This window comes from Pimephales promelas, chromosome 10 (genome assembly GCF_988280905.1).
Source record: "Pimephales promelas chromosome 10, fPimPro1.hap1.1, whole genome shotgun sequence".
Lineage (NCBI taxonomy): Eukaryota > Metazoa > Chordata > Actinopteri > Cypriniformes > Leuciscidae > Pimephales > Pimephales promelas.
The window spans coordinates 26,880,748-26,902,186 of record NC_142778.1 but is presented as its reverse complement, the minus strand read 5'-3'; the positions used below and the strand labels follow the sequence as shown (position 1 = coordinate 26,902,186).

Here is a 21,439-nt window from a genome sequence, read left to right as displayed (position 1 = left end):
ATAACCCAGTGATGTCACATGAACTACTTTGATGATGTCTTTATTTCCTTTCTGGACAAGTACTATGTAAGAGCCATTATGTTCATTTAATGTCTGTTGTATTTCCACTGGTGAACACTGGGTGGAGTATGGGTTTTATTTGGTATAAAGGTAACCAACGAGTAAGAGAAGCCAGGTGTAATGGGAAGCAAACAATTTTTGACCGTGTTAAGATCAAGAGAGGACATGATAACTGGTGATGGCAAGCTGTTTGAGCATCTGAGCTGAAACCAAAATAAACTGTGTAAATGAAGTACTGGACTGAAGTGAGTTTGTTTAGGAGCCACGCGTCAGATATCCCTACAAACACCTCTGAGTGACAAGATGGTCATTTGTCGCTACATACTATACCAGGTACATTTTCAATGGAGGGACAGAAAACTCTCGGACTAAATCTAAAATATCTTAAACTGTGTTCCGAAGATGAACGGAGGTCTCATAGGCTTGAACTAACCCTTTAATATTACTAATATCATTACGTTTCAGTGTTTGAGTTTGTCATTTTTTTCCCCTCTTCAACAATAAATGTATGAGTGAACTTTATTCTAACTGCTGATTATTAGTTATGCTTAAGGTAAGTTTATAAACAAATAACAATATATTTTTTCCAGTTTACTCAATGTTAAGCGTAAAACACAATTTAGCAGCCACTTTATTGGCTCGCCTTCCCGCTCATTGGAGGTCAACACCATTTAACAGATGCAGCTAATAGCAGGTGCTTGAGGACACCAAACAATATACTTTCTCATAAAAATAAATTAATAGAGAAATTTACTGTCCTCTAAAAGGCTCAGGAAAAATCCTAGCTTGACAGTTTCATCACCTTTATAGATATTACAGTGAACCAGTTTAGTGCTTTGTTTCAAGGAAGTCCTGGAGAGAGTTATCTGTTAGCTTTTCCATTAATTTCAGTGCAGTAGCACGGTTAGAACAGGGTAGTAATGTACGTCTCGAGAATGGTCTTGCTGTCTCAGACCGACATAGTGTTCATGGGATTTAGTAATACAATACTACAATATCCACGACAATATCCATACGAGAAAACCGTATCCGCGCCACTGATCGCAGTGGTAACGAGCACTTTGATCACTTGATTTAAAAAACACACATCATGTACAGGTTTTGATGATCCCAACTTTCGGATCCGCCACTTGAGCTAATAATTCGTTTTTAAAAATATAAATTACGTATTGGTATATGTATTATTGAAGACTTTGAAATAAAAAAAAATCGTACAAGTTATTGCTTAGCTTCAACACTAGTCTGTTTTTTGTCTGTTTTTTTGTCTTGGTCTCGACTTGGTCTGTCTTGGTCTTGGTACCCTCTGGTCTTGGTAGTGTCTTGGTCTCGGTAGGCGGTCTTGACTGCAAGTCTAGAACAGGGAGTATGCAACTTGTAAGACAAAGACCGCTTTTAATATGATTTCAAATTTATATATGGTAAAAGTCGGTATGCTAAATGTTAGTAAAAAATATTTGTAGGATATATACGTATATGGACTCATATACTGTACATTGAAAACTCTTCCGATTTTATGGGGTCCTTTAACCATGTAACATGTCCTGTTTGATGATTCCAGTATTCCACAATACCCATCACTCCGTCAGAGTCATTTCAGTCAGAGAGTTTTCCAGTCTCCCATGTGTGTGTAATGTCTCATAAACACAAGGTAAATGTAGTCAAAACACTTCCCTGAGTGAAGTTGTGGCTGAATAATGGATGACTTCACTCAAAAGATGAGTGCTGTATGGAATTCATTGTGGATTTGCTGACAGTTCTGGTGCACCTTGATCCAGAGGGAGAGAAAGAGAGAGAAAGAGAGAGGGTTTGGGGAGAGAAGTCATCATACTAGTCATCATACATCATCCACCCCCACCCCCCAATCATATACTATAGTCACTGCGATATAGTGCTAACCCTTCACTAGTCCGTCCAATCGTTTCACTCACAGTGTAAATTTACTGGAGGCTATAGGCTAAATTGTAATAATTACAATAATTACATAATTACTCTTTGCAATAATTACACATTTGGGTTTTCATGTTTTACAGTGTGAGGACATGATTTTTTTTACAACAAAAATCGTATATTCTATCCCAAAACCATAAACCTACCCATCATAGAGAATGTTTTGAATTATTACATTTTCCATTTTTACAAAACATTTTTACAAAAAAAAAAAAAAACACCAATAAGCTGGTGTATGGTGGGCATTCTGGCGCAATGTGGCTGTCGTCGTATTATCCAGTTGAAGGCTGCACATTGGTGGTGTTTTTTTTCTTTTCTTTCCCCTGTCACTAAAATAGTTGCAAACTATTTAGTACAAACAGAATTTATATTTACCAGAAGAAGTAACAGTACGAGGCTTGTTCACTTTTCTTTTTGCAGAGTAGGATGACAAGTACTGTTAATATTCATCTCTTTATTATTATAAATTTACATATTACAGATTTATCACAACAATTTTTGCATTTTGCTTGTAAAATGTAGTTAGCTGTGCTAGTAGTGCATAACAATTTTCAAGGCACAGATCAATCCTCGAACTGATTATTCCATGAATATTCCTTTTAAAATGCAGACATTTCTTAACAATAGACTTGCAACATGCACTTCTGCATGAGTTTCATGTGGCAAGTGTTTATAACTTTGCATATCCGGTTGACAATACTAAAAGTTTACAAGAAAAACTACCTCTCAGCTCAACAGCATTGCAAATACCTCAGCAACCCTTATATTTTATTTATAAAAGATTGTTTCTGTAATATATAATAGTCCCATTTATATTGTAGATGTCAAGTTGGTATATAATCAGAGCTTATTCTCTCCATGTAATACAGTGGAACCAATTGTGTTCTGTGACATCTGCTGGGGGAGTAAATTAATAAAAGTACATTTAACTTCCCAGCCAAAGGGAACACTAGTCATCATAATGGCGACTTCAAACGAAAGTCTTCACACTATTATTGTACAATCCAGTATATAATATATTATTGTTTTTATAGTAATTTGTTTATGACAGAAAATAACCTAACCTGATTTACAGTAACACTCTGAATACAATATTTTATTATATCAAATCTACTTTTTTAAAAATCCTGTCAGTTTTCTTTAGTGTTTTGTGCAAAACAACAACAACAAAAAAAACCTAAGCATATCAAGCAACAAGGAGGTTAAAATTTCAAGGGGCAATATAGGGAAACAGACTGCTATGCTGTCAGAATGAGCATGCATCTCATGAAGCAGAATGTCTCATTGCATGCTGCAGTTCACACGCATATGACGCTGCAGCTTAGCTATTTTTGACACATATGCAATTCTTGATATAATGGTTGAAACTGAGCATGTGAGAATGAGTGGCTGCTTAACCGTGCCATTTACTGTAAAAACACAAATTACAGCTTTTAATCTACCGATATATACTGACAGAAAGAGTGAGACATTTACTCACTATAGGTACTGTATCTGCACTTTGGAGAATATTACGCTTTGCAAAATTGACGCGTAATCATTGTTTTATGAAGGAAAAAAATTCTAGAAAGGCCTGGAATGTGATTTATAGAGAAAATAAAGTGTGGGAGGAGTGAAAGTGAGGGTGAAAAACACACTAACAGAACAGATGCTAAGTTTGCATAGTCGTATATGCACATGCAAACTCACACACGCACACATACATACACCTACACACCCCTTTACCGCCCGGTCCTGTTCTCAAGCTGCATTTCTTCCATTCCTGCACTTAGATTCTCTCCCTTTTTAGCACTGAAACATCATGCTCTCCTCCTATGGCCCTGGGCCCACTAGACACTATAAAAAGATACTGGCTCATGAAATATAGAGAGTGTTCGGGATTCAATTTTATGGTGCCTATTACTGCAAATTGTAATATGGCTAATTACTCCTCGCTGTGTAGGATTGCTTCAGCAATTGTCTCATGCCCCAATCACACGAAATTTCAAGCAAATGGCACCTGAGGGGCGTCAATTGAGCATTCATTATTTTAATTATATGAACTTATGATTTACCTCCGCAGACGGAGAGAACAAGGCAATTTGAAAGTCTTAGGCTATGCTTTCCTCATGGGTACTGAATCCATTTTGTACAGCTTTTCAGACATATCAGTTTGAGATGAGCTAGAGAGATAACTTTTTTTCTCAAACCAATATTGTTATACAAAAAAATGATATGACAGTTATGTCTTGGCTGTTTATGACATATTTTTATTTGTACCCCTCTTGTAGCTTATTGCCTTCACGGCACTTGTCAAATCAGTCTTAGTGAATCACAGTTTAAAGTACAGTTAGCTTGGAGAGTTATTCATCTTAAGTTGTACAGTGGATATTGAAAATCTGAGAATGAGATGGATGGAGTTGCATTGAGTATGATGGAGGGGGCAGAAAATATTGGATTTATTTCACAATTTTTGGATTGATTAGATTATGCTTCATCACTAATTTCAATAAAAATGGTTGCCCTGTCTTTATCTAACTGAAGACTGCACAGTGGGGTCAAAAAGTCTCGAATCACATTAAAATTCTGGGATTTTAATAAAGAAGGAGAAAGATTAGTCTATCTAATAAACAAATGAGAGTTTAGTTCATTTAGTTAAAAGTTTTATGCAATGAATATACAGTATTTTGTAATGTAAAATTTTGTACACTTCATTGGTGGACTTACACTTTTGGACTCAACTGTATATGCATCAAGAAAACTGTTGGCTAGACTGCTTAGCAAAAATGTATTTCAAATGACGATTGAAATTTTATTTAAGAGTATTAAAAGTATTTCTACCGTGTAAAAAAAACCCACAATTTTACACATTCTATAAACTATTAAATGGCAGGCTGACTCCAAGCAAAGCACAAAATAGCAGTCTGCATTCTGGACGTAAAAGAAATATAGTCTAAAATATGTTAATATAGTGACATTTTGTGCAACTTTTGCTACATACAGTACATTTCTCTTGTTCATGATTTCTGCAGTTTTATTTTCCTCCCCCACAAATCCGTAGCTGACCTTTATGTGATCGGTTTTCTGAGAAAAGTCATCCGTGGAGAGCAGGTTGATTTTCTCCCTATATAGTTTCTCTCTCTGCAACAGAGCTAGACTCTTGACATGTGGCCACTTCACTTCCATATCTTCATGCTAATATATTATACACAAAAGCACACTGTACACCCCCACATATTGTGGATTTGCTCTGAACATTTGTTACCGCCATCCTCTGAGGTCTAAATTTGTCAGCGGGGTTAAGAGGGACAGAGGGGGCTGATATTGGCCGAAGAGATGGGCGATTAACTGTGTGGCTGACTCAGGCGGCTGGTGTCTTTGTATGTCAGGGCACGATGGAAAAGCCAATGAAACAGTTCTCAGAGGGTGTCATAAACTCTGCTTTATTGCCTGTTTGTGTTGCCTTTGCAGATTAAGTTCAAAGAGAGATGGCTTCTCTTCTCCCTCCATCTTAAATCCTGTTTCTATTGAGTTTCTTCTATGGATATATTCTCAGGGCCTCTGAGAAATAACCCTGCAGTCAGCAGCTGCAGGGTTGAGAGTGATTGTAAATGAGGGAGGATTACTCCCTCAGGGTGCTGTTAACCCCTCAGACTCTGGATAGAAGTATATCCTCCTGACATAGAACCCACTGGTTACATTTAGTTGGGCTTTCTTTGGATGATAATGACTCATCTCGCAGTATCCGTGTCTAAAGGTGTTTTTGCAGCCATTTACTCACGATGCTTTCTCATGAGCCAGATTTTAAGATCACTATCTATCTATCTATCTATCTATCTATCTATCTATCTATCTATCTATCTATCTATCTATCTATCTATCTATCTATCTATCTATCTATCTATCTATCTATCTATCTATCTATCTATCTATCTATCTATCTATCTATCTATCTATCTATCTATCTATCTATCTATCTAGATATATTCCTCTGCAAAGTCTGGTATCTAGTCTAATATCAAATGTCACATGAGTTTTTTTTTACAAAAGTGAGTAGGCCTAGCATAAAGTCCATGTTGAAAAGGCTAATTTGGCTTGTTCTGTTTCAATAGTGTTAAAACCATATAATGTTTAGCTACACTTAGGTTACACTGTGATACCAAGAAGCCAGAGCTAATTTCTAAGAAAATATTTTTGACATGATAAGCATATTTGTTCCTGTTCTGTACAGGCAGCATATGCCCTAAATATTGGCACGTACAGTCATTGCTCATACAGTACATTGATCTCTTTATCTCTTCCTTTACTCTTCTGGCAATTTTATTTTACTCAGAGAAATTTAGTTAAAGGGGTGGTTGATTATGATTTCACTTTTCTAACTTTAGTTAGTGTGTAATGTTGCTGTTTGAGCATTAACAACATCCGCAAAGTTACACAGCTTTAAAGCAAAGGAAGATATTTGCTTTTAAAGAAATCGTTTATAAAGGACTACAACAAACGGATGGTAGAGACTCACACACACCCGAAATCCGGCTTTAAAAAGCAACTTTGCCCGTGGTCCGCTTAAACTTTTCGCGCCGCCAGGATCTTGTTCCCACAATGCAACGCGTAATTCAAAATAAGGGTAAAAGACAAATACGGAAAAAATCCTTCAAATTTATATGGTACATTGTACCGTATTTTTACGGAAATTTTTTACAGTGCATGACATTCCTGGGTTAGAGACATCACCAACCCTATAATTTACATAAACCCCACCCTCAGGAACACGATTTATAGATAATCATGACAGAATATGTTAATCGATGACTAGAAGATAGTTAACTGCATAACAGCAACATAAATTCGTCACCTAACCATTGAGAAATGTACTGTTGCATTCTACATGTTGTCACTTCTTGAGTCTCTCCATCATTGTCTGACTCCAGTATGAACATGAAGGCTAAACATTATTTATATTTTCAGTGCTTGTGTGTGAGGTAAAAGGACAGGAGCTGTTGTCCACCCTCTGTGACAAGAGCAGCAGCTCATTTGCATTTAAAGGTACAGACACAAAAAGTTGCGTTTTTGCTCACCCTCAAAAAGTAACAATTTGAACATGCTATATAAAAATAAATGTGGATATATGTATTTTGAGCTATTTTCACATACACACTATGGGGACATGACTTATTTTATATCTTGTGAAAAAGGCATTATACCACCCCTTTAACAACTTGTTGTTAGCCTACGTTGTGACTTATTATTAAAAACTGATTATTATTAACAAATTTACTTAACAATTCATGGTTTTTATTATAATTTTTATTTTTATTCTTTACTAATTAATCAAATCATTTTGATTCATCACTTCTCCATCTTACTGTATCAGCCTTATGACAATATGTGAGGAAATAGTACTGTCATCAAGCCAAATGCTATAATCCACTAAATGTGTGAATATCAGGCATCTGTGCTTTGAAAACAAAGAGAACTGACAAAAAAAAGAGTCTGAACCATGGCTATATCCCTTGGTATTCACTTTTTTTGGTTTCCAAGCTGAAGCTGGACTGCTGACGTTGAAAAGATGATCAGCACTTCACCAAATGCTCCAGCCTCAGCATAACACCACAAATGTCAAGTTTTAAAAGAAAGTAGAAAATTGATGTGAAAGCAGACAATAGAAAATACCATACAGAAGCAGCAAACTACATCAAAACCAATGATTGTGATTCATTTCTATTTGTCACCATTCCTTCTTAATTATTAATAAAAAGGCAGGTCAATGTGTTTGTGTATTACATAGACAGCACACATAGACAAATAAGCATTCAAAACCGATCATTACAGTTGTCCTGCATAATTTTTTACCATAAATAATTTGTAATAAATAAATTATTAAATGAAACTAATACATTATGTATCATCATGAACCACCGGTTCCTACAGTAATGAGGAATAATTTAGTTCACCATAGATTTTCTCTTTTCTCTGCATATTTATTAACTGGCAGTGTGGCCGAAGAATTGCATTTACAGTAATCATCATACCTGAGATGAGGAACAGTTGTTTACACAGCATTTGTCCAAAATGTAAAAGCGATTAATGAGGTGATTCACATAGAATTAATGAATTGCTTAATGTATGGCATGAACAACAACACAAAGTTACCAAGACATCATGAAATTCAAGAGTATTTTCACACTAAAGGCACAATTCCATATTCCCACACACCATAATATCTGCATTTCTATTCTCAAAACAATTTTGGAGAATTTGCATTTGTTTATTTGAGCCCCACCTTCCAAAATATGATGTAATTTAATCCATTATATGAACTAAAACAATAATTAGCAGAGACAAATTAACCCAAGGGATCGAAGGAGCTTCAGCCATGCTCAATTAAGCTCAGGGGGGCCCTGTGAACAGGAGATAGCAAATTAATTAAATCAGGAATTTGATTTGTATAGCCTACTGTAATTTCATATCTGTTATCCACAAATTGCAAAGTTGCTCCATAGCTCCAAAGTGCTTTTCCCAATGTTGACACTGCACTTAGAAATAATCCCTGACTCTGGCTTACAAATTCCCAAATGCCATCAGGGAGAGATCAATTATGACGTTGGGGCTTCTAAAAAATTATTTGAGGTGGATGAAAACACATTGAACTGTCTGCCAGTGATTTAAACTGAACAACTTGACCTTCTGTGCCGATTTGATTTTATTAGGGACTTTGCTTTTAAAAATTACATGGAAAATGAGTTTTTAATGGTGCTGAATGGTATTTCAGTCATTTTAGATCTCTGCTTGACTCTTTATGGGGTTGTAAGGACATGTTCGCTGATCAACATTCATACTTAAGGCCATTTATGGGCTCATCCAGATGACACGCTCTTGACTTAATTTGACCAGCTTTGGCATTGTCGCTGGCAAGCATGCTGTGCTTTTTTTGTCGAAACTCTGTAGTGATTCTTTGGTCACAATAATGCACATTTACAAGCCGAAAATGATGTGGATGCTCTTTTAGCATCATGCTATTCTAAAGTCCTGACTCATGAATATTAATTACTTCGTGTGACCAGGCGCTTAAAGAGATGGCCCATCCAAAAATGAAAATTTCTTCAAACCTGCATTACCCAAAACAAGATATGTTTGGTAACCAAAAAAATGATAACCAAAAAGACTTATTTTGCATGAAAAAAACAAAAAAAAAAAAAACACACACATTATATCTAATGTTCCAAAAAATAAAGAATGTCATAAATATTTGGAAAAATATGAGGGTGAGAAAATGATTTTCATTTTTGGGCAAATTATACCTTTAAGGAAAGTTACAAAGCATCATAATCACAAACCTAATTATTATTCATGAGCTAAATTTCCCCCAAAGCAGTATCCATAATGTTGCATGGATTTACATGGCTTGTATGCAAACAACAATTTGAAGCAATTAACCCAATATTATGTAACCAAATATAGTAATTAGCCCTGTTTGGTTCAGTGTATACATTGAATGCACTATAAGTCACTTTGGGATAAAAGTGTCTTTAAAATTAATAAGTAGTTCACAAAAATGTTAAGTTCACTAAGTCCTGGGCTCCATTAAACTTTTTGTTATATTCCTCAGTTCATCTACAGACTGGACAAGCTTATAGCCTAGTAGGACAAGAGTTCTGTTACACAAAGATTGAACTGTCTTAACAATGTCAAAGTTTAGATGTACTCTCCAACTCTGAGCTGTGGCTTTAGAGTCTCTTGAGGTGGAGTACTTATAGTTCCAATCGGAAGAAGAAGGGACAGTGCCATTGGTGTTATGAGCAATCCACGTGAGAACTTTGTGATGCAAGTCCATCCCCAGAAATCGATATATCTCCTTGACCTTTTCCTCAGGATTCAAGGCCAAGTCTTCATAACGCACCAATAGATACCTCCCTCTCAGCCATGTGGGGTTCTGCAAGCCGGTCTCCACAGAATACTCCATATCTCTGCACGTACTTGTTATCTGCGTCAGGTCCACGTACCGCGGTTGGCGGCCAGTGGCGTTCCAGATCTTCCAGGCTCTGAATTTGCCAGCAAAAGCAGTCATGCGAGATGCAAGAATGGCTCGGGGATCTCTCACCAAATGGACGATTCTCAAATCTAAACGGGGGTCTTCTGACAGCGTGCGTAGGTCGCCTACCTCTGGAATACGAACTGTTTTTATTACCACGTGGCTTTGTGCTTGGCAAGCCTGAGAGGCTAGAGTGAGGTTCAGAGCCTGGCACTTTTTTGGGCACCAGGATTCATCCGGTTGCCCTGCTAGAATCTCCTCGCCACCCTCCTGACAGACAGGCGGCGTGCACAGGGCATGGCTGGAGCTGCGGCGGAAAAAGGTCCCAGTCATGTGATCCTGTGGTTCAGGGCGAATGTAGCTCTCCAGGAAGCTGAAGTCACAGTGGTAGAGATTGAGGAGGAGGTCCCGGTAGGCCCCCAGAAGAGCTCTGCCATCCAGCGCCCTTTGTAGACGGCTACTAGAATTGGTAAAGGCCTGTTTCACATGATAAAGAGGCTCAAAAACATAAAATATGCCAGGATGTTGATTGAAAAGCTGTCCGGTAAAGGAGGAGCCACTACGGGTTTGTGCAAACAGAAGGATGTGCTTTCGAGCGGTGGCAGTGCTAGTCTCAGCAGGGACATGGATGTCATCGCAGAGAGATTTCGATCTCTGCTCTGGGGAAGAGAAGTAGACAAAGTGAGATAATACGGCGCTCTGAAACCACAGAGGACATTATAGGGCCACAAAAGACCCAATTAGTCCAGCTTTATCTTTAATCAATCAGTTATTTGGCTAAGAAAAAAAAAAATACCTGGAGCTTTAGTTCAGGGGTAAAAAAGTTTAATTTTAACAAAAACTTTTAAATGTGCAACTTTTAAGTGCAATTTTAAAAACATATCCTCACAGCAGAGAGAAAATGTACAGCAATAATAGTTATTTTGAAGACTTGGATTGCCTCCTTCTGCGATGGTAATCATTTTACCATTTAGGAGCATTACGTGAAAAAAAAACTATAAAATTGAAATATGAACAATGACTGCATTTCTTCACATATGAAAAAAGATGATGTGACTTTTGCTCAAAATGAACAATTACTATATATAGCAGGAGGGTGGGAGAGACTGATAACACGTGTAATTACGGCTGATGAGAGACTGATTGCGCGTGGCACATTAGGTTGTGCGAGTCAACGCTTTCTGGAAGTGCAAACAGCTGGTCCGTGAGGACATATTACGTTAGATTAATGATGAGATAATTGTAGAATTAATTATTGATATTCCATCTCTCGCTCCTTACAACGGATTCAATGGGAATTTCCAGGTTGCATTTCTTACAGTTCTCTGCTAATTTCTTTCCCTACAAACTCACTCATTACAGAAGTGATGACCTGAGAGATAAACCTATTGTGAGAATGTGACGTCACGCACGTTGCATGGTGGGAAGGCGTCGCCATCTTGAAAGGATACATGGTTACTTTGACAGTGAGACCGAGAGAAATAGTGACAGAGAGAGAGAGCAGCTTGATATTTGTTTGCATTTTTACGATAAGGCACAGTTTCTTGGGAATAAATTAAGAAGAAGGAGAAGAAGCAAAAGGAAAGGGGCTTTTTTCGGTAGAGACTAAATAACAACACCAAAGAAGCGTTGTTTAGAGAAACTACTTGACATCAACAACATGGACCCGTACGACCTGCTACAGAATGGACGAAACACGCAAAGCACTACCACCTTTCACATACCCTGACATAGTCAATTACCTGGTTAATGGTATCAGTGCCTAACGTTACTGCCTACACAATGCAAGAGTTCAGAAGCTTTAAGTCATTAGAAGCTTATGAACAATTCTGCTGCGGCTGGGTGCAAGACTTAGAAACCCCCAAACCTGTAACGTTAAACTGCACGAGTTCAGTCATACTTGATGTTTCAGGCCGCATTCATATGTGGAGATAAATCTTATATGAATCAGATACGTTCATTTGTACCTGACAGATCGGACATTCCCTTTTAAACCTTTAGTCGTGTGTCATTAAAAAAGTGTCTTTTTAAAACATTTTGCGGTACAGATATATCTATAACAAATTAAACAACTCTAGTTGAAAAACAGTATTAATTTCTTTTGTTTGAGAGCTGAAGTGTGTTGCTTCTGAAATCATGCTTTGCTCGCTGTTGCTGCTGACAGTTTATTGACGAGCAGTTTCTGTAAATGAAGCTGGCTAGCATTGTTATTTAGTCTCTCCCAATAGAACAGCTTTCCTTTCTCTTTCTTCTCCATATCTTCCAAAGAAACTGCGGTGTATCGCTAAAATGTTAACAAATACTAAGCTGCGCTGTCTCTCTTTCGCTATTTCTGTAATGTTAAGTCGCGCCTCTGTAAAGTTCTGAAGGCATTGCCCCGGCAACCAATAGCGTCTCCTACCATCATGATTCATGGCCGACCAGCGCCAAATCGGCACGTGACTCCTCACTCTCAATGGAGTAAGGATGCACCAATACTAGTACCCGGGTGTCGGTCCTATACTGTGCTCATGTACTCGTAAAACTATACAATCACACCCGATACCACTTTAAGGGGCCGTTCAACATATCGTGTCTAAAAACGTGTGGAAAGTGCGGCCGCACCGTTTCCGTAAAATGTTTCTCCTTCTTTCCACAAGCGCTTGCTCTCCCTTGCTATGCAATGAATACCATGAATGCGCATATCACTTCTATTATGAGCGCGCTTGCTGCGCCTACAGTACATTTGAAATAACAAATCTGCATGCACAAAAAACACAATATGTGAACGGCCCCTTATGGCAACGTGACATTAGCCTAACCACTCATCAGTTGAGCAAGTAGTCGTCGGAGGAGTTAGTAACTAATGTCAGCCATTTGGAGATATTTTAAGATAAGCGATGATGATCAAATTAGAACAGACTGCAAACTATGCTCTGCTAAACTGTCAAGAGGAGGGGTGAGAAATAGCTCCTTTAACATAATTAATTTGACTACAAGTTGTATAGGGCTATAATTTAATGGAGGGCTTAAACTGTGTTTAAAAATGCATCCCAGCACTTTGAATTGAGGACATATCTGTCACGATTCATGAATTCGCTGACTCTTTCTCACGCTGTGTTTGTGTGTGTGTTTGGGTGTGTGTGGGCGGAGCCGCAGATCAGCCACTGATTGATCAGCGCCAGCTGTTTCTGATCAGCGTTTGCTATTTAAGCTCGTGGTATTTTGTCTTGTGTTATCAGAGCATTGTTGGATGTGTCCTAGTGCGGTGTCTGATCCTTCCTCGTGTTCCTGTGGCTTTGTCTGTTCCTGTGCTGGATGTTTTACCATTCGTGTTTATCATCACCTCAAGATGTTTACATTTGTAATGTTTCTTATATAATTGTTGATTATATTGGAAATCCATCTTGTAAATCATGTAAACTTGATTCACTGCTTCATTTCCCCTTTAAGGCTGTGATAGATTGGCCAAGTCCAGATTCCCGTAAGGCCCTACAGGGTTTCTGGGGTTTGCCAACTTCTATCTGTGTTTTATTCACAACGTCAGCCAACTAGCCGCTCCTCTGAGCAGGTTTGATGGGGACTTTTTTCGGTCATTTTAATTTTCCCCTCTTGTACCGTTCCAAGAAAATCAAATCCGATTTTTTTTTTATCTCATATTTTTGACCAATCCGAACACCTGGTTACTCCCAGGTATATTTTACCTGAGATACTATTTATCTCCACACAAACATGGGAGATCGAATCGAAGGACAATACAGCTTTAAAAGGGGTAACGTCTCCACCCGGTTACCCACCAAGTCGTTTGTTTGTGCCAGAGGGGTTTCGTTTCGACGTCATTCGCTGTGTGTATTTGGGTGTGTGTGGGCGGAGCCGCTGATCAGCTGCTGATTGATCAGCGCCAGCTCTTTCTGATCAGCGTTTGCAATTTAAACTCATGGTATTTTGTCTTGTGTTATCGGAGTGTTGTTGGATGTGTCCTAGTGTGGTGTCTGATCCTTCCTCATGTTCCTGTGGCTTTGTCTGTTCCTGTGCTAAATGTTTCACCGTTCGTGTTTATCGTCACCTCAAGGATCGAGTTGTCCATCTGCCTGCCTGCCTGCGCTACCACTGAATCTTCCCAGGTTTCTGTTCCTGTTCTCTGTTGAGACTGTTCTGAGACCTTCTATCACTTCCTGGTTATAGACTAAAAAAAAATCCTGTTTTACTTGCTATTGTCTCTTCTGTCCTTATTCCCGTGACCATATCGCAGGTCATTGCTGTTATGCAGTTTTTGAGCTTTTAAAAGTTTACGGAAGTATTCCTATAAATTGGTTTTCAGATATGTTTCACTGGTCAAGCTCATTTACTGTATTTCTTTTATTTTTTCTTAAAAGATTAATTACACAATGGCAAGAACATGAGCAGAATGAGCCGTGATTAGACATTTTAATCAGACCATAATATCATGTAATTCTTTCTAACAATAATTAAATACAACTAACCAAAAACAATTGCTCAATTAAAGGTGGCATTAAAATATCCCAAAATCACAAGGCCAGTGTTATATATTAGTTAAGATGACAACTCACAATATCTCAAATGTTTCAAACAATGTTTAAATCGCGAGAAAATTGAGATTTTAACCAAGGAAATGGGGCGTGTGAGCAGGGGTGAGCTGGGAGTCGCCAGTCAATCGCGTCATATCCGCGTTACCTCGGTTTCCGCTCGTACTGCGTGTAGTCCTGGACAAATGCGGAAGTTGTAGTTGTGCGTTAGCGTCTATCAAGCAACAAACGTCAGCTTGTTTCGTGCATTTGTTATGGAATGGAGCACAATTATTCTTTAGCGATTGCACCTGGTTCTGTCGACAAAGACAAGTCTCATAAACGCAAACGTCAACGAACGGGTCACCCAAATGGCCCAAGAAGAATTTGGGACAAGATAAATAAAACCAGCTCAACATCGGTGTGGCATTTCCTAAATGGAGAGAACTTTGTGGAAAAACTCTAACTAGAAAGAGACGACGATCTTGCATGTGTTTTACTTGACAGGTGAGTAACACCGTGTTCTGTATTCAAATTTCATGTCAGTAAACGATGCAAAACAATTAGTATTATTGTTAGAATGTCTTGTTGTCTATGCATATGATGTGAAAAATCGTAAGGTCATATTCACCGCGAATACTTTTCGGAATGTGAACTGTTGGCTGTATCTTCGAAAACGACGTTTATCTGAAAAGTGTTTCAACCGTTCCGGCTCTCCCCTAACATATGTGATAACTAATTTACTTTTAAACCTTACCTTTCTTGCGGTTATTTCAGTTTAATGAAAAACAAGCATGTCATTAAACGCAACAGTTATAGAAATCGAACTTTACCTCATCCATGACAACTAATTTTCGATTCCCGTCTGACTGATTTATCCACGGTGGAGTTGAAAACAACAGTTCCCATCATTCCGCGTTCCTCCACGGCGTCATCAAGCAAAGCCGTTGTTGTTGTTTTAAATGTAGCGCCCTCTAGCGGCATAAAATCTTAGGTATTGTAGCTTTAACTGAATAAATTATGCCTAATACTACTGTACTTGCTGAAAAGAACTATCGATTAAAACAGGTTGTTTTTTAATTATTTTGATATCATTGTTTGGAAAAAAATGAAGGTATTATAAGTCTAGATTGCTTAAATGAAACCTTGTTGATTTGTTAATTAAAAATACATGCAAATAAAATCCATCAGTAGGGTATTGCAAACCTAATGCTATTTGAATAAAAAACACACATTTCCGCTTGGAATTTTCATTTTCCATTCTGATGGTTACAGTACTATTCTGGAGGAAAGTTCATACAATGTTAAATGTCACTGTGAAAATCGAATTCTTCATGTTACAGGAGTCAGGACAGTGACTCACCTTTACCCTGTCGTCCTTGGCAGTGGGTGGAGTCTTGGCATGGGCCACTGAAAGAGTCATGGAGAGAGCGGATGGCAGTGTACTGCACCCCCAAGGATGTGCACACGAGCAGCAGTAGTGTCTTCCACGAGCACTCCATACTGCTCCGTTACCATCACATTCTTCACTCTGTGAGGAAAGGATGCACACTTACAATTAGTTTTATTTTGCATGGCTTTTCTTTACTATAATAATATAGCATTTAGGAAGGATTACACTTTTCTTTGTTGGTCTTTGTTGGGGTTTTTTTTTCTCAATTTTTAGACTTTAATGCAAGCGCATATCAAGAAAATTTGTTTTAAGTATGCACCAAATTGCAAATAGTGTTTCTGCTTTGCATTTGATAATCATCTCACTGAGTGCTTGTGGAGTTCCATCACAAATAGGCAGATGTGAGATGCATTATCAATGTGGGAGCTAAAACCTAAACAAGGAGTCATTTGGAATTGGGACTTTAATACATATTTTGATTATTCTATTCAATCACAGAGCAGGCTACTTGGCCCTATTACCGTACAATTTCCTCATTTAAATAAGTGCAAAACCGTAACCACAGTAATAAAGGCTGCCATTTCTGGCATATTGTGTGCAGTTGCTTTTTAATAGTTTACAGCAGAATGATTTCTGTGGCTCATATGAGCCTAGCAAACAAATGACCAGTTTGATACATCTGAGTTAGAAATAATTCAAATAGTTTTCAAATTCCAAATTTTCCAAAGCATGTAAAAATGCGGACATGTTGTTTTACATAAAATGAAAATATTAAAATAATATAAAAAAACTACAATAGTATCTCAGTGATCTTACAAATAACACTGTTCCTATCCAAGCAAGCAGTTCTTGGCCAGAATAAGCTGTAATGACTAAACATTTTTAGTTTTGTCAAAGATCTGTCCAGTAGCATGTGCTTCAAAACAATAATGTGAATTTTTCTACCTCTGAATACCTCAAATTAAATTCAAAACTTTTAGAATTGCATCTCAGTGTTAGTCATAGACGACAACCCAAGCTTGTTGGTCTCTCCTCAGCTAAAAAAATAAAAATAACCGTTCCACTTTCAAATAGCCCAAACCTTCTCCAAATCAATGCGTTTCTGCAGTTTCCAGTTCACGCTGGCTGAGGTGTTGCTATTAGAAATCCAATATCTGTAACATATTCTCTGCCTCTCATCACAGTCTCATTTCTCTTCAAATGATGAAAAATACCATCTTAAATAATGCAGTGCCTATTTTAGCAGCGATGTATGTTGCCAAATGTTTCTCTTGAGCCAGCCGTTAAGAAACATTTCATCAATCATAGCTGGCACGAAATTGGCAGTGATGGCCTCCAAGTACAATTTTCTCTGTTATTCCATGAATTGATATGGTCTGCTGCAGTATCAGTGATTTTGTATGAGGAAAAGTAAGAAGCAAAAATCCCATATTCCACTTTCTCTTTTGCACCTAATATAAATTAACAGGCATGTCAGAAAAAAAATGTAGCATGATAATTCTGGATGTTTTCAGAATTTCAAACAGATTGTTGTAGGGCATACATTTACTGATATGACAATCAAGCACTCAACAAACTCCTTATCAATGAACAGCCGTGTTGGTTGCCTCAGGTTCCTTGAACTGTGCATGAAAAAGCTCTTGCTGGCCAGGCCTGCTAATTGAGCATTCAATGAGGTGGTTCCCCTGTGCTCTTCATTAGTCCCTGAGAGGGGATAGTCACCACTGCAGCACACTCTTAAAAATGAAGGTTTTAACTGGCTTTTATGGTCCCATGAAGAACCATTAACATCTATGAACCTTTCCATTCCACAAAAGTTATTTATAGTGGCAAAGGGTTCTTTAGATTATGTCCTCAGTGAATGGTTCTTTTGGGGACAAAAATTGCGGTAAAAACGCCTTTTGGAAACTTTATTTTTATTTTGAAGCATAGCTACTGGCACAAGAGAGCTGTTTTATTAAGCACCATCAAGAGACTGATAAGATTGTTTTGTTCCAGTGACGATCAATGTATTGAATCTATTAATCTTACAGATGTATGTGACCTGCTGGTCACATTTTTGTGAACCTCGCCGACTGCACTTTAATTTACAAGAAAGAGGCCAATAACACATTATGGTGGTGGCTCTTGAAATAACAATAATAAAAAGATTCAATCCAACATGTACTTCAGATATAGACTCCAGTAAAGACAGTCTTTCTCTCTTCAATCACAGAGATCTTGAAAGCCTAAATGGCTTCAGCTTTTATAGTACTTTCAGGGTTTTCTCTTGTAAAATAAATTCTTATGAATTTGCTTTTCGTCTAACTAACTGATTACCATATTGGGAAAATAGGGGGGGAATTTATTTCCATCAGTGTGCACACATTGAGAGCTACGATTAGCTTTCTCTGCCATTTGACAAAATCGCTGCAGCCACATCGACCAACACAATCAAGCACCAGCACAATCATGCACTATCATGAAAGTGCTACAGAAAGAAAATTGATATATTTATCCATCACATTTCTCCCCTGTAAATGTCTTTGGGTCTCTTGACCTTGTGAATATACTGGATTAATCTGCTTTAAATCTGCTCTTTACAAAGATGACAGATGCTTTCACCTCACCTAATAAATGAGTTAGAGAATTAATAAAATGTTTGAATACTTAGGAGTACAAAAATTCAACCACAATATAAAACTTAAGTTTACTCCCTGCAAAATAAAATAAAATAAAAAAGGTTCTCAACCAATACATGATAAGTCTATAGCACATTTTTGACCACCCTGAATAGAATCAAGAAAAGACTTTTAACCTTTGTTTTTATTACGAGCAAATGGATTTATTCCCTTGCAAATTTACCATTAAAATGTTAATAAGACTAGAAAGATATGAAGGATTCATGAAAGAATGTATGTTATTCATATGTGTCTAAACTCTCTCTGTGTGTCTATATGCCTACAGGCACAGTAATATTCAAGGTTAATGTGTGTTTATGGTCAATATAGCTATAGGCAAGACACTAATGCCAGAGACAAATCAATAATATCCCAAAAAGCATAAATAATCGCTCAATAAATAACCATCAAAAAGTCTATAGTGCATTATAGCTTAAAATGGTTTGCCTTTAGCTGGTTTGCTGATTTATTAAGATAGTCTCATATCCTGACCCAGGTATTTATGGTTTTTAAGCCTAACCTGCTGAAAAGTAGCTACCCCAAATCCCTTTAAAACCAGCCAATAGACCATTATTTATGACTAGGGTAGGGGACAATAGTAAGACTGCCAGTGCAGTTTAGTCCACTTTGCAATATTTTTATAGATACAGCATGCTTGATAACAATACAATGCATAATATTTTTTTCTGTATATGCTAATCCGGTTAAAAGTGATTTAAAATTGATTTAAATATTACACTTATAAAACTAATCATACTTAACTTCTTAATGATGCCACTTTAATTACACAAATAACCTATTCAATATTTTAGACTTCACTGATCAGAATCAGGACTGAGCTATTCGCAGTTTGCATTTCTAGTTTAGTTGTAAGACTGAACCCAGCCACATCTGTCACGAGCATCACTCACAGCCTCCGCTGACACAGCTTCTTGCCCAAGCTCCGGCAAAGGATGTAGACTATCAAGCATTTGCAAGAAGTTAGTATTATCAGTATTGCGAGTGGGCTATAATTTACACGGAAGACACACAACAAAAAAACTAACGAACGAATTTAGATCGGAACGGACACTCACGAGAGGACGATCCGGATCTCTTACCATTCACGATGCGCTGAAATATTCCACGCATGGACTCGATCCAGTAAAGTTGCTATTCAGATAGTCCTCTTGTTCTCGAGTCAGCCCACCTATATCAACCAAATCACGTGTGCTGAGCGTCTGTAAGTGACAGATGGATAATGTTGGCTTTCTGAAAAAGCATGCGGGGTGGGCAACGCGCGTGGATAACCAGTGGGGTTTTCTCTTCGTCTGTCATTGGTTTAATCTGCGTTCTGAAACGAGCATCAGAGAGGACAATATTCTGGATACCTGACGTAGGCTACTACAAACCAGTTGCTTTTTGACTTTCCTTTTGAACAGTTCATTGGTTGTTGTTCCTATTTAGGCTAAGGGTTCAGTCAAAAATGATATTTCTGGTAGGCAGCAGGCTATTTATTTATTTATTTATTTATTTTATCTTCATGTCGTTTCAAAACTGGATGAATTACTGTCATGTGGAACACAGATTAATCATCCAAATGTATTGATAAATCTTTTTTTTCTTGCAGTGACAATAAATGTTGATGAAATAACCTGCCAATATATAGCCTATAGATCAAGTTCTTCAAAAGTCATAGCTTTGTGTAAAGAGAGCGATATTATTCATTATTTCCCCTGTGTGGTACACACGAAAGCATCAAGTGCGTTCACGTTTGTATGCACTTGCCGTATAGCCAGAGGTGGAAAGTTACATAATTGAGTAGGCTAGTTTGTGTGTGTGTGTGTGTGTGTGTGTGTAGTAGTAGGTTACTTCTACTTTTCAAGTAGTTTTTAAAATCTGTAATTTTACTTTTACATACTGTAAGTGCGTTTTGTTTGAAATACTGTATTGCTACATCATATCCCTTACTGAGTAATAATAATAATAAAATAATAAAAAAATAAAAATAAATTGATGCAGACCCAACGAGTAACCCCAGAGTGCAGTTTGGATGATGGGGCGGGCCACACATTTAGGTGGGGTGACAAGTGTCACACTTGAGGCATGAGCATGCACATTCCTTTATGTACAAGTCTATATGGTACAATGGGTTAACCCATCAGCCGGAAACCAAAGGGGTAATCCACCAGCCGGAAACTGAAGTCTCCCTGGGGGCCGCCATTGGCTAGCAAGCCTTCACCTGCTGTTAGCATTCCATTGACTCCCATACATTTTGGCGTCACTTTGACCGTGAATAACTTTACATCTGAGGCGTTTAAAGACTTCATTTGTCCATTGTTTATTTCTAAAGAAACACGACAATGTATAAAAGGCTCCATTACCTTGTATCTTACATTATGGCCCCGTAGAAGCAGTTTTTGTAAAAATAGGCTGACGCCATAACACGCGGCTCTCTGTCGCATAGTAGAGAAATTGGCGTACAGACAGGAGGAGAAGCAATCGGGGGGACGTGGAAGCATAATGTTCGATAAGTTCAAGGGGAAAGCCCATAGAGGGTCATAAAGTTGATCCTGCTGTTAGCTAATGGACAGCTCCTTCTCACACTCTCAGGGGGCTTTCACACTGTCAGTTTAGTTCAGAACGGGGCATGGTTCGCATGAAAAATCTCTTATGTAAACGCTGTCATAGGACCCGGGTGTGCACTGGGGTATGGAACCTGAGACTACCTGGAGGAGGTGGTCTGAGTCCAGTTGCTCCCCAACCATGCCTCGGTTCGCCAGCATGGACTCGGGTGCACACTTGTTCAGGAAGTAAAGTGACCTGTGCATGGCTTTTAGCTTATTGTGATGTATTCAGTTAAATAAAACACTTGTAAGGGATGATA

General features: G+C 38.0%; 1 protein-coding gene across 1 annotated transcript; it reads right to left on the bottom strand.

The window, feature by feature from the left end:
• Nucleotides 1-9,410: 9,410 nt before the first annotated feature.
• Nucleotides 9,411-19,763, bottom strand: LOC120461982 (carbohydrate sulfotransferase 1). The gene is made up of 3 exons (XM_039650370.2): nt 19,674-19,763; nt 15,884-16,051; nt 9,411-10,674 (listed from the first exon to the last, which is right to left on the bottom strand). The coding sequence occupies exons 2-3, from the start codon at nt 16,020-16,022 to the stop codon at nt 9,551-9,553; spliced, it is 1,263 nt and encodes a 420-aa protein (XP_039506304.2). The 5' UTR covers nt 16,023-16,051; nt 19,674-19,763; the 3' UTR covers nt 9,411-9,550.
• Between the last annotated feature and the right edge of the window lie 1,676 nt (nt 19,764-21,439).

Excerpts from the sequence above, each read along its gene's own strand:
- LOC120461982 (XM_039650370.2), bottom strand. The coding sequence starts at position 16,022 with ATGGAGTGCTCGTGGAAGACACTACTGCTGCTCGTGTGCACATCCTTG. Across the intron at positions 10,675-15,883 it reads CCAAGGACGACAGGGTAAAG|AGCAGAGATCGAAATCTCTC; the intron begins GTGAGTCACTGT and ends TCTCTTCCCCAG.